Raw genomic sequence first — 10764 nt, forward strand, 5'->3', positions numbered from 1 at the left:
GTAGTTTTAGGTATTTTTTAAGTCTTTGAGAGTATATTGTAGTGAGGTCTTTATGTATTTTTTTTTTGTATTTTTAATGTTCATTCTTAATGAAATCATTCATTCACATTATTTGTATTGTATTTGTTTTAATGTGTCTTGTTTGTATCAAAATGCTTTTTGGTTTGGCATTTGGATTTTGGTTTGGAGTATCTTGGTTTTCACATCGTTTTCGTGACAATTGCAATGTTTGTTAAGGCATTTGATGCAGGTATTGTGGTATTACTTCTCTATGTTGATGACATGATCATCGTTGGAGGAGATAAGTAGGGACTCAGGGGGTTAGTTATATTAAAAGTGTTAGTAAAGAAAATTTTGAAATGACTGACCTTGAATTTCTTAAAATTTTCCTAGAAATTAAAGCAACTTATTTTTCTAGTGGATATTTACTAACGCAAATGAAGTTGGATACAGAGATTATTGATAGGTCAAGAATTTATGAGGAAAAGAAAGTGGACACTACAAAAGTTATCAATGCAAAAATGAAGATTGATAATGAAATACCTTAAAGGTAGGGGTGGGCAACAGGCCAGCCCACTCGCTAATGGACCGGGTTGACCATGTTGTTGACCTAGCCGGCCCGGCCCATCAATTGATAGACCAGGCCAAAAGCCTGGTTTGGGTCAGCCCGTCGGGAAAACCCTAGCCCACGGCCCGCCTGTTAAGCCCGTGAGCCTAATCGGGCTGGGTTGGGCATATTATATCATAGTTGCAATGATACGCCTCTAAGCCTTGTGTTTGACGTTTCAGTGATACTAGTATCAGGTACGGGTACAAAACTAGTTTCAGAAACCATAAATTCTCGTCCCATAAATATATGAGACTGGTTTCTGTTGCATAAGAAACCCATCTCTAAGTAAATAGGAAATGTGTCTCTTAAGTAGGTGAAACGAGTACCAAACACAGTTTCATTGCATGGTGGTGGGCTTGGTGGCGATCATTGACTCATTATAATGCATTACATAAAGATTGTCCCTCTCAATATGGTAATTGTCATATTATATAGTAACATACTAAACAAGAAGAGTTGTTTCCTCTTTCATCTAAGATTCTAAGTTCCAACTCTGAATGTAACAATCAAAAAAAAATTTAAATGACTGGATTCGGGTCGGATCCGGATCCGAACCCGGACCCAACTGAGGCACCGCCTCCCTCACTGTCTCTTAAAGACAGCGAGGCAAAGGGGGGGAGGTTCTCGAAACCTCCCTTTCCCCTCTTTGCTCTCTCGTCTCTTCTCTCTCACCCTCACGCTCCCTCACCGACCCTCTCTCGTCGCTCTCTGCACTCTTCGCCCCCCGATTCTCTCTCGTCTCCTCCCTGCATCTCTCTCGGCTCTCCTACTGTCGGGAGCGACGCAGGCGACCATCGACGAACCACCACCACCAGCGACTCCCTCCGACGCTGCCGACGACCACCAAGTACGGTTTTTCTCTTTTTCTCATGTTTTCTCTCCTTTCCCCCTCTCTTCCTTCTCGTTTGGCTTGTCGACAGGGGGCTCCGCTCCCCCTGTCCCTCCTGTTTTGCCAACAGGGGGTCTCTCCCTCCCCTGCCACTATCCATGGTGGGTCGACAGGGGATCAAAGCCCCCTGCCATCACCTCTGGTTGACAGGGGGGGGGGGCTCCACTCCCTGTTCCTCTAAGAAACCGACAGGGGCCAAAGGCCCCTGTCTCGTTTCCCTGTTAAGCAAATCGACAAGGGCCTTTGGCCCCTGCCTCCTCTCCCAAAAGCCGCAGGGGGGTTGTTGGCCCCTGCGCCTCTCTTTCTCTCTACTCATTTTCCTGGCAGGGGCCATCAGCCCTTGCCCCTTTTTACTATTCTAGCAGGGGCCATCGGCCCCTGCCCTTTTTTGCTATTCCAGTAGGGGCCATCGGCCCCTGCCCTTTGTACTTTTCCAGCAGGGGCCGATGGCCCCCTGCCTTTTTAAATTTCCAGTAGGGGCCGATGGCCCCTGCACCTGTTCTTTTGGCAGCAAGAGTCGTTCGGCCCTGCCCCAGCCCTATGTATCAGAGAAGTTGAGTCTTCTCCTTGTTTTTTGCTTTTGTCTTGGTTGCACGTTAATATCGCATATTTGCAGCTACGACGGATTCCGCTCGCACTCCGCGACCCGAGCCATTAATTGTTTACACCCGCAGACGGCAGCAAGCTTGCAACTCTTCGAGGTAGGGGAAGATTGCATGGAGGACTTGAATAATTGAATTAAGTTCAATTAAACTAAAATGACCATTAAATAAATATATTTATATATACAAATATATATATATATATATTTATTTATTTATTTATACGGGTATGCACTTAACTCAAGGACGCGGTTTCGCGATCCTTGCCCTTTACTTTCTGTCGTGTCTTTTACCTTCTGTCAGTCTTTACTTGCCGTCACGCATCGCGTCGAGGTTTTGCGTTGTACTCCTGCTTACAGTTTTTACTTGCCGTTGTGCGTTGCGCTAAGGTTTTTCGTTGCACTTCTGCTTACCGTCTTTACTTTGTCGTCGCGCTTTGCGCCTAAACTCTTGCTTTTGCATATGTGTTGTTACTGCCTTGCTATTGCAGATGACGCGGAGGTTTTCGCTCTTTGCGTATGCCTTAAAGGCATCCTCGTGGAGGATGCAAGGCTCATTCACCACTCTCTCTCTTGCGACGAGAGTTGAGTTGGGAGCTAGTGTTACATCCTCATCTAAGGAGGGGGATACCTCGCAAGGATCCTGGCTCTTCGAGTACGCAGTCCTGCAAACGAGTTGAGGTTCGAGCGAACTTCTTAGCAGGGATTCTATTGAGAAACTTGTATCTCGTCTATCGAGGCCGGTATCGAGTCATGCGAGGCATGTAGATACCCCGATAGCGGATGAGATTCTAGAAAATCGCATGCCAAATGTTGGCAAAAGCTGCTGGTTGTTTCAAAAGATAAAGAATGTCAAAAGTAACGTTTGAGAAATATTATATCTTTGTGAAACACTTTTGTTGAGGCTCCTATTGAGGAGCTATACCCCTTTCATCCTAGAGTACTTGTAGTCGTGCGCTACACGCTAGTACTGCGATGATCGGATGAGATGGTCGTGCGACCTCGAATAGTGCTAAATGCACAATGTTGTAATCGCTTAAATGGTGACTGATTCGCCTTCACAAGCAAGATACTCAAGTGGTTTAAAGACCACAGCATAGGATGATTCGTTAGTTAAGCAACCCCTAACGCACCCATCCACTTCTTGTTGTCTGTCAAGGGAGAGGACAGAGCGGTACAAAACTCCAATGGACAGGTTGTTAACAACCACCCCACGGGCAATGATCCGACCTCCCCAGTCATTGGAGTTAGGGGAAAGGGGCTACAATAGTTAGCTCAACACTTTTGCAGAAGTTGGATGTATTTGTGGCACTGTTTACCTACCTTTGAGAAATCCTCTCTCGGCTAAAGCCGTCCCTTTAGGAGCGGACTCAACTAATTATTTGGGTTATTGAAAATACATAGAATAACAGACGCCCGAACTAGTCTAAGTTGTTTCTACGTTTTGCCTGCGCGTACCCGCAGGCCAGTAATATCAAAACATAAAGTTTGTTCACACTGGTTGTTGGGTCGTGAGACTCGCTTGCACTACTTACGCGCTTGCACTACTTACTCGCTTGCACTACTTACTCGCTTGCACTACTTACCCGTTTGCACTGTTTACCTGTTTAACTGCATATCTGCTTTAAACTGCTTATCATACTGAATTAAATGTATATAATTCAGTTTCCTGTAAACTCTCTTGTGCACCTACTAGTTTTTCGCGAAACTAACCCATTCTATGGGTACAGGTGATGACTAGGTACACCACGGGCGATGGCACGATGGCTTCAAGATTTTCTTCTTCCTGCTCTTAGCTCGCGTCTTGGACGTTTTGGGTTTTGTAACGGATTTTCCTTGGGATATCCAAATTTTGTACTATTTGCAAAACTTCTTTTAATGGAAGTGGCTTTTCCAAGTGTCTTGCAAGTAGCATGGTTTGTGCGTTTTGGTTCTTTTAGCTAACGCGCCCAAAGTTGTCAGCTTGCCTTTCTGAATTTAACAAAAGAATAGTCTTCCGCTGATTTCATAAACAAACTCTGAAGGAAAGAGATATTTTTAGTCTCTTGCTTGTTTTTCTGAAAAGGTTCGCAAGTTTGAAATTTGGGGCATTACACTGAAAGACTAAAACCAATTACACAAAAAAGAAGACAAAAGGAAGCTTAAGAACGTTGGACTGTTGGAGGCTCAAAGTCCTTCAAAGTTGCACCTTGATGGAAGGAAGAAGAAGAACTCGAGTTTGATTTGTTGGTGCTGATACAAAACTCTCTCTCTCCCTCCCTCTAAGAACACTTGTTGTAGTTATTCCAGATTTTGCCCTTATAGACTCAAGATGTTTATGGGCATGCGAAGTAAGGAAGCCAAATGATGTTGAAACTTAAATTTGTGACCTTGAAATGCATGATTGATGCTGGTTGTACACAGATCTCTCTCTCTCTCTCTCTCTCTCTCTCTCTCTCTCTCTCTCTCTCTCTCTCTCTCTCTCTCTCTCTCTCTCTCTCTCTCTCTCTCTCTGTGTGTAGTTATTCTAGATTTTGCTTTCATAGGCTCAAGATGTTTATGGGCATGCGAAGTAAGGAAGCTAAATGATGTTGAAACTTACATATACATGCTTATGCAACCCTATTACAATTTGGTTGTTCCAATACTAAGCTTATGTAACCCTCTTATATAGCCCTTTTCTATTATGATTTTCTAATTGTGGGCTATAAGTGTTGTCACAATGATTTGAATTTATCCATGCTCCAAACTTTCTAGCTATGTAACAGGGATTCAACTAGCAGGGTGCCGCACCCGCGTCGACGCGAGTGCGGGTGCGGCACCAGGTGCAGTCAACCCGACCCTGGGTGCGTTGACCGCACCCAGGTTCATTTCGGTCCATTTTTTTTGGCTGTCGGTGGAATGCACAATAAAAAAAGCTATACCCTTAAGCCATTGTGGCTTTCGTCGGGGAGATGAGGGGGCCAACAATCGTCGGCGGCCTCACCGCTGTCGGTGGCAGAGTTGGAGTACCACCGTTCGCAAGTGGCACTTTCGGTTTCTGTCAGCAGGATCGGGTGGCCAATGCCCTTCGTTGGAAGGGGTTTTTTGTCGTGGATCACTGTCGGCCTTGCCTGCGTCGTTGGCTGCTATGGATGGTCGTTAGATTTTCGCTGTCACCGGACTGATACTGTTGGCCGAAACCCCAAACCCATGCATCAGTTGGGTTCTTCGCTGGGGTTTCAGCACTTGGTGTTTTTTGGCTCTGGCCAGCAATCTGGCTGCCGTCGCAGGCAAGCAGAGAGTTTCTTTCGTCGGGCGTCGCCATTTCATCGATAGCTTCACCAACGATTTTCCTAGTAACTAGGAGGCCGAAGGGGCTTTTGCCCTTTTCTGGTGACTTTTGATTTTTGAGAAACTAATCTTTCGGTTTCTCAGAAACCGAACTTTAAGTTTTAAGTGATTTCATTACCGAGGTCAGATCGAGTATTCTGACCCAATGAGAGACCCGATCCAAACCCATTTTGGGTGGATCAGTCTACCCGGATCTCATTGAGTCGGTCCTGACCCGGGCTCCCACCCAGACCCATTTGGGTTCCAGGTCTGGGTCTGGTCTGGAGAACCTGGATCTGTATCGAGAACTGATCCGACAGACGGACCCGCGTCGGGGGAACCCCCGGACCCCCCTTATATATATATATATATTACATTTTTGCCCCTACCGCACCCCCGCACCCGGATTTTTTGGAAGTGCCGAATCCCCGCACCCGCACCCATGTGACATAGCTTTCTAGTTGTTGCAATGTCTTTTTGATAAATAAAAGAAATTTCATGGTTATATATTTATTTAGTGTTTTTTATTTTATGTGCATGAATGATCTAATATTTGCTATTATTTTCAATTAGTTTTACAGGATCATGGAAGAAGACAATTACACAATTGAAGAGGAGCATGAGTTTCCATACCAAAGTGTTTATGAATTCAGTGATTCAGTTCTAGAAGCAGATGATGGTCAAGTAGTTTCAGAGCAAGAAACAAGATTGCCATTATGGAAGTTTGTGAAAGTTATTCAAACCGAAGGAAAATCTTCTGGTGGTACTAAGACATGGGAGTGCTCTTTTTGCAAGAATACTTATCATGGCACCTCATGGGAACTAAAAGAGGCAAAGATGTAGGAATTTGTCATTATGAATAATGCTATGAAAGCATTAAAGAGGATTCTTTGAGATGATGCAATTATTTATATTGTTAGGTTTCAATATTTGGATTTTGCAAATAGAAGAGTTCGATTTTGAATAGTCGATGCAATAAACGATACAAATGATCCAAGAATGAGTGTTCTTGATTGGTGGGACTATCATGGTCTTGATGTACCTCAACTCAACCAAGTAGATATAAAAGTTTTGTCGCAACCTATTTCTACATCATCAGCAGAAAGAAATTGGAGTACACATAGTTTTATTCAGAACATCAAGAGAAATAGGTTGAATGCATCACATGCCGATGACTTAGTATTTATCCATTCAAACTTAAGGCTGATTTCTCAATTTAAAGAAAATTACAAGCATGGGCCTTACAAAAATTGGGACATTAATCAAGAGTATCCTGCTATTGATTATGTTATTGTTAAGTTAGATGAGATGTGTATGACCAACTTAGTTGAAGAAAGTTCTGATGATACATAAGAAATTCTTGCAGGTAGTGGCCAGCAATACCTTGGTTCCATAATCCCTAATGAACAAGGTGGTGGGCTTAGAGATAGGCTTTTCTTTAGAAGAAATGTCGGTATACAAATTGAAGCAAGGACAAATCAAAAAGGTGAAAGCAGAATTCCAAACCAAGGAAAGGAACTAATTGGCCAATCTAACAACTCAAAGGGAAAGGGGTTTATGCAGTCATAGATGATACGCACTTGAAGTTTTGACATTGAAAATCTTCATGTCATCTTGCTTCCAGTTCTTTTGTATTTAGTTTGATATTCCATGTTTTTTTATTTGATTATTGTCTTAAAACACTTTGCTTTCAATATTTTTCATATAACTTGAGACATTAGCCCATTGTTATAGCTATACATGGCAAATTTATGTGATTATTTTATTATTAAAGTTGGTTCTTTTGCTCTTGTTCTTAGCTTTTCTTTTATCTCAATATATAAGATGTTATTATTCTTACAAGGTAAATGATGAGGTCTAATTTCTAAAAACTCATATCAATTTCATTAGAAACTCGTACCAATGTTAAGAAAATCACATACCAGAACCTCATACCAATGCTTATTAGAAACTCGTACCAACATTTTTGAGAAACTCGTTTCAATCAAAACGTGCTCGAAACTTTTGAGGGCTTCGCGTACCCGCACCAGTACCTCGTACTCGTCTCTGACAACTATGTATGATATCATATATAATATATATTATATTATATATAAAATATATATTTTATGTTATATATACACTGAACGATTCAGGTCAAAATCCTGGTTCGGCTCAAGCCCGACCCGTGGTGTGCTAGGTCGGGCAGGCCCGTGGGCCATGAGACCCATCACCCACCTCTATCTAAAGGTTCCCACTCCTTATCGGTAAATGATTGGAGTGCTCACATACTTATCCATTACTCGATCTGATATATCTCATGCAGTTCATATTGTACGTTAGTTTCAACATTCTCCCACCACGATGCATATGAGAGTTGTGATAAGGATTATTAGATACATATTTCTAAAGGACTTGTTATCTTCCACCTCCTCTCTTGACTTAATTACTTCCTATGATTCAGATTGGGGGGAGATGCTAATGTCAGACGCTCAACCATTAGCTTTTGTATTTTTTTAGGTGATTCATTAGTGTCGTGGAAGTGCAAGAAACAACAAAAAATATTTTTATCATCAACGGAGGTGGAATACCCATAGTGACTACGACATCAGAGATTGTGTGGTTGAGAAGATTGCTTGAATATATGGGGGTTCACATGCAGACACACTTAAAATTGTATTGTGACAACAAGAGTGCTATCTATATAGCTGGCAATCATACCTTTCATGAAAGAACTAAACACATTGAGATGAATTACCACTATCTTCGTGAAGAATACTTAAAGAAAGCTAGCACACTACCATATGTTACTTCGTAATATCAGTTGACCGACTTCTTTACCAAAGCGCTCCCTTCTCCTCGGTTTTAGTTTTTCCTTGACAAACTTTCGATGATATCACCGTAAGTTTGAGGGGGAGTGTTAATATTTAATGTATTTTCCTTATATACATATATGTACATACAAGTACATGTATGTATATACATGTATGTATATGTATGTATATATGTGTATACATATATACATGTATATACATATATGTATATCCTTTGCGCATATATTATATAATACATATAATGGTATTATATAATATATATTTTATCTTGTTTAAAACTAGTTGCTACACTACTAACAGTTGGGCATAATGGCTAGTGTAACAGCTAGTTTGACCTGCTGTTAACTAACTGTTAGACATGCTTTTGTCCTCTTCATCAAGTGTGTGTGTGTATGGGTTCCTTCCCATTTTAAAATATGTTTCTCTTAAGCATTTTAATCAATAAATATTTACTTTTAATGTGTGTTCTCTTGCCCATTAGTGGCTTGTGCTTGTTTATCCTATTGTGATCTTGTATTTTCCCTTAGTGGCCTTTTGTATTGCCTTAGTGGCTTTTGTATTTGTGCACTCTCTTGTATATTGTGTAGCACTTAGTAGCTTTTATATTGTGCACACTCTTCTTGTATTTGATTACAGTAATCAGATCACAAACAGGGGAAGTTCACTTTTGCAGTGATATGAGCACAGCTGGCTAGATATTAAAATGCCATCGATGCCAGCAAGAACTCAATCATGGTCATTGATGAAGTAACAACCACAGTAAAAGAAGAGCAGAATAGTGCATATTCAACCAAATATAAACCAAGGTACCATTACAGAACACAAGTTCAATGCATCACATTATCGTATAGTTCTGAATCTTAAATAAGAGAGGGTGTGAAAATAGTTAAAAGTCTATGCGACATCATGTTAATTAACAATAAATACATTTTAGGCCACAAGAAGAACAATGAAGCACGTTCACATTAGTAGTAGAAAATTACCAGCCCACTGCCAGTAAGATCACAAATTTTGGATGCGTCATGGTACTGCTCCTCATGCACAGCTTTCTGTGAAGGAATCACAGGTTAGATAGCTGTTACATATGCACTGTGTACACAACAACATAAAAGTAATCTAGTAAAGTCGTTGTATCACCTTCAATTGGGACATGATATCAGACACAGTATCCTTTGATTGTGCTTCAGTAATGGCCTTCTTCAACTTTGCAGCTTCCTGAAAGTCCTCCTTCTCGATAGCATCCTCGAGTTGAAACTGAAAACATACAAGTAGTTCAACTTCTCTATTCTTTTCATTACTATCGGAGATAAGTATCTGCTTACAACTTCAGTTGTGTTCAAAACACCTATTCTCTCGTCTCCTTCGCACGTTTCTTCAAACTAACTAATCTATAAAAACAAGGAGAACAACTAGTCTTATTGCCAAGAGGTAAACTAACTTACGAAGCTCACTGGGAAAAGAGCTTACTTTCCTCAACTGTAGTTACCATGCTTATCCCTTTAATTTCCTTGCAACCTTTCTATCATTGCTGAATCATCCAAGCAACTTATTCCATATGCATCATGTCATCCATGAAACAGAATGATGGGTATGCTTGAAAAAGGGAAAAGAAGTGATGGGTATCGCCAAATTTGTCAATTTATCATAATGGGTAAGCTTAAAACATGAAAAAGAAGAGATGGGTAGCCCTAAAATTCGCCAGTTTCTTCCAATGGGGAATGTTTATATTCCCAAACTAAAGCTTAAAACCAGGAAAAAAAGGAAAAGCAAAACCCAGAGAGAGAGAGAGATTGGTTTGAACCTTGAGAAGCGAGGAATAGCTCTCAGATTGGTCGATCTCAGAGAAATGGCGGGTCCACGAGTTCCAATCCCACTCTGAAGCAGAGTTGCAGCGACACCTCAATCGCCTCCTCGCAGAACCGCTGCTCAGCAGCCTTCTCTCCTTCGAATTCCACAATGAACCACCCAAGATGGTGCGCAACTCCCTCTTCCCCAAAGATCTGCCACCACAAGAGTGGTATCCCACGACAGAAAGAGAAGACCACCTACTCGTTGCCGCACCAGTGACGAGTCCCACCATGCTTTCTTCGTTACTCTTCTCTTCTTCTTCCCCTTCTGATGGTCGACGACGATATCCCTTGGTCCTTGTTATCCTTGAGTTTCTTACCACAACATCTATCCTCGCAAAATCGATAAGCACGCGCGGGGAGAATGGAATATTATGCAGGACCTCAGGCACCCTTGTTTTAGATTCTTCCAACTTATCCAGATTATTCCTTTTCCCAGAAGGTCTACATCTTGAGGGCGGATCCCATCATCGTCAAGGATCCATCCACGTTTAATCCTAGCCGTTCAACCAACAACTAGATAAATCCACATTGTCACCTCAATGTGGAGTAATCCTAGCCGTCCAGATGCATCAGTTGGACGGCTAGGATCAACACATTATATGTCAGAAGATAGGATCTTTTTGTTATACCTTTGCAGTATTAGAGGCAGAAGGGAATTAACGGAACAGATTATCAGGCTTGTGGAAAAAAGAGAGCCACCGAGTACTAGG

The 10764-nt window shown here is 41.7% G+C and overlaps 1 protein-coding gene across 6 annotated transcripts in view; it reads right to left on the reverse strand.

Moving 5' to 3' along the window:
* LOC149843577 (protein EXECUTER 2, chloroplastic-like) overlaps positions 1 to 10483 on the reverse strand; it is a 53297-nt gene extending 42814 nt beyond the window's left edge. For all 6 annotated transcript variants that reach the window (XR_016430904.1, XR_016430905.1, XR_016430903.1 and 3 more), the window contains exons 1-3: positions 10006 to 10483; positions 9342 to 9458; positions 9188 to 9253 (exon numbers count right to left, since the gene is read on the reverse strand). Coding sequence is in view for 3 of the 6 variants with exons in the window: in XM_089999926.1 (XP_089856052.1) it covers positions 9188 to 9253; positions 9342 to 9458; positions 10006 to 10284 (462 nt within the window). In the remaining 3 variants the exon portion in view is untranslated. The remainder of the gene's footprint in view (positions 1 to 9187; positions 9254 to 9341; positions 9459 to 10005) is intronic.
* Positions 10484 to 10764: the final 281 nt, after the last annotated feature.

Source organism: Nuphar pumila, chromosome 3, assembly GCF_984573655.1.
Source record: "Nuphar pumila chromosome 3, dmNupPumi1.hap1.1, whole genome shotgun sequence".
NCBI classification, from domain to species: domain Eukaryota; kingdom Viridiplantae; phylum Streptophyta; class Magnoliopsida; order Nymphaeales; family Nymphaeaceae; genus Nuphar; species Nuphar pumila.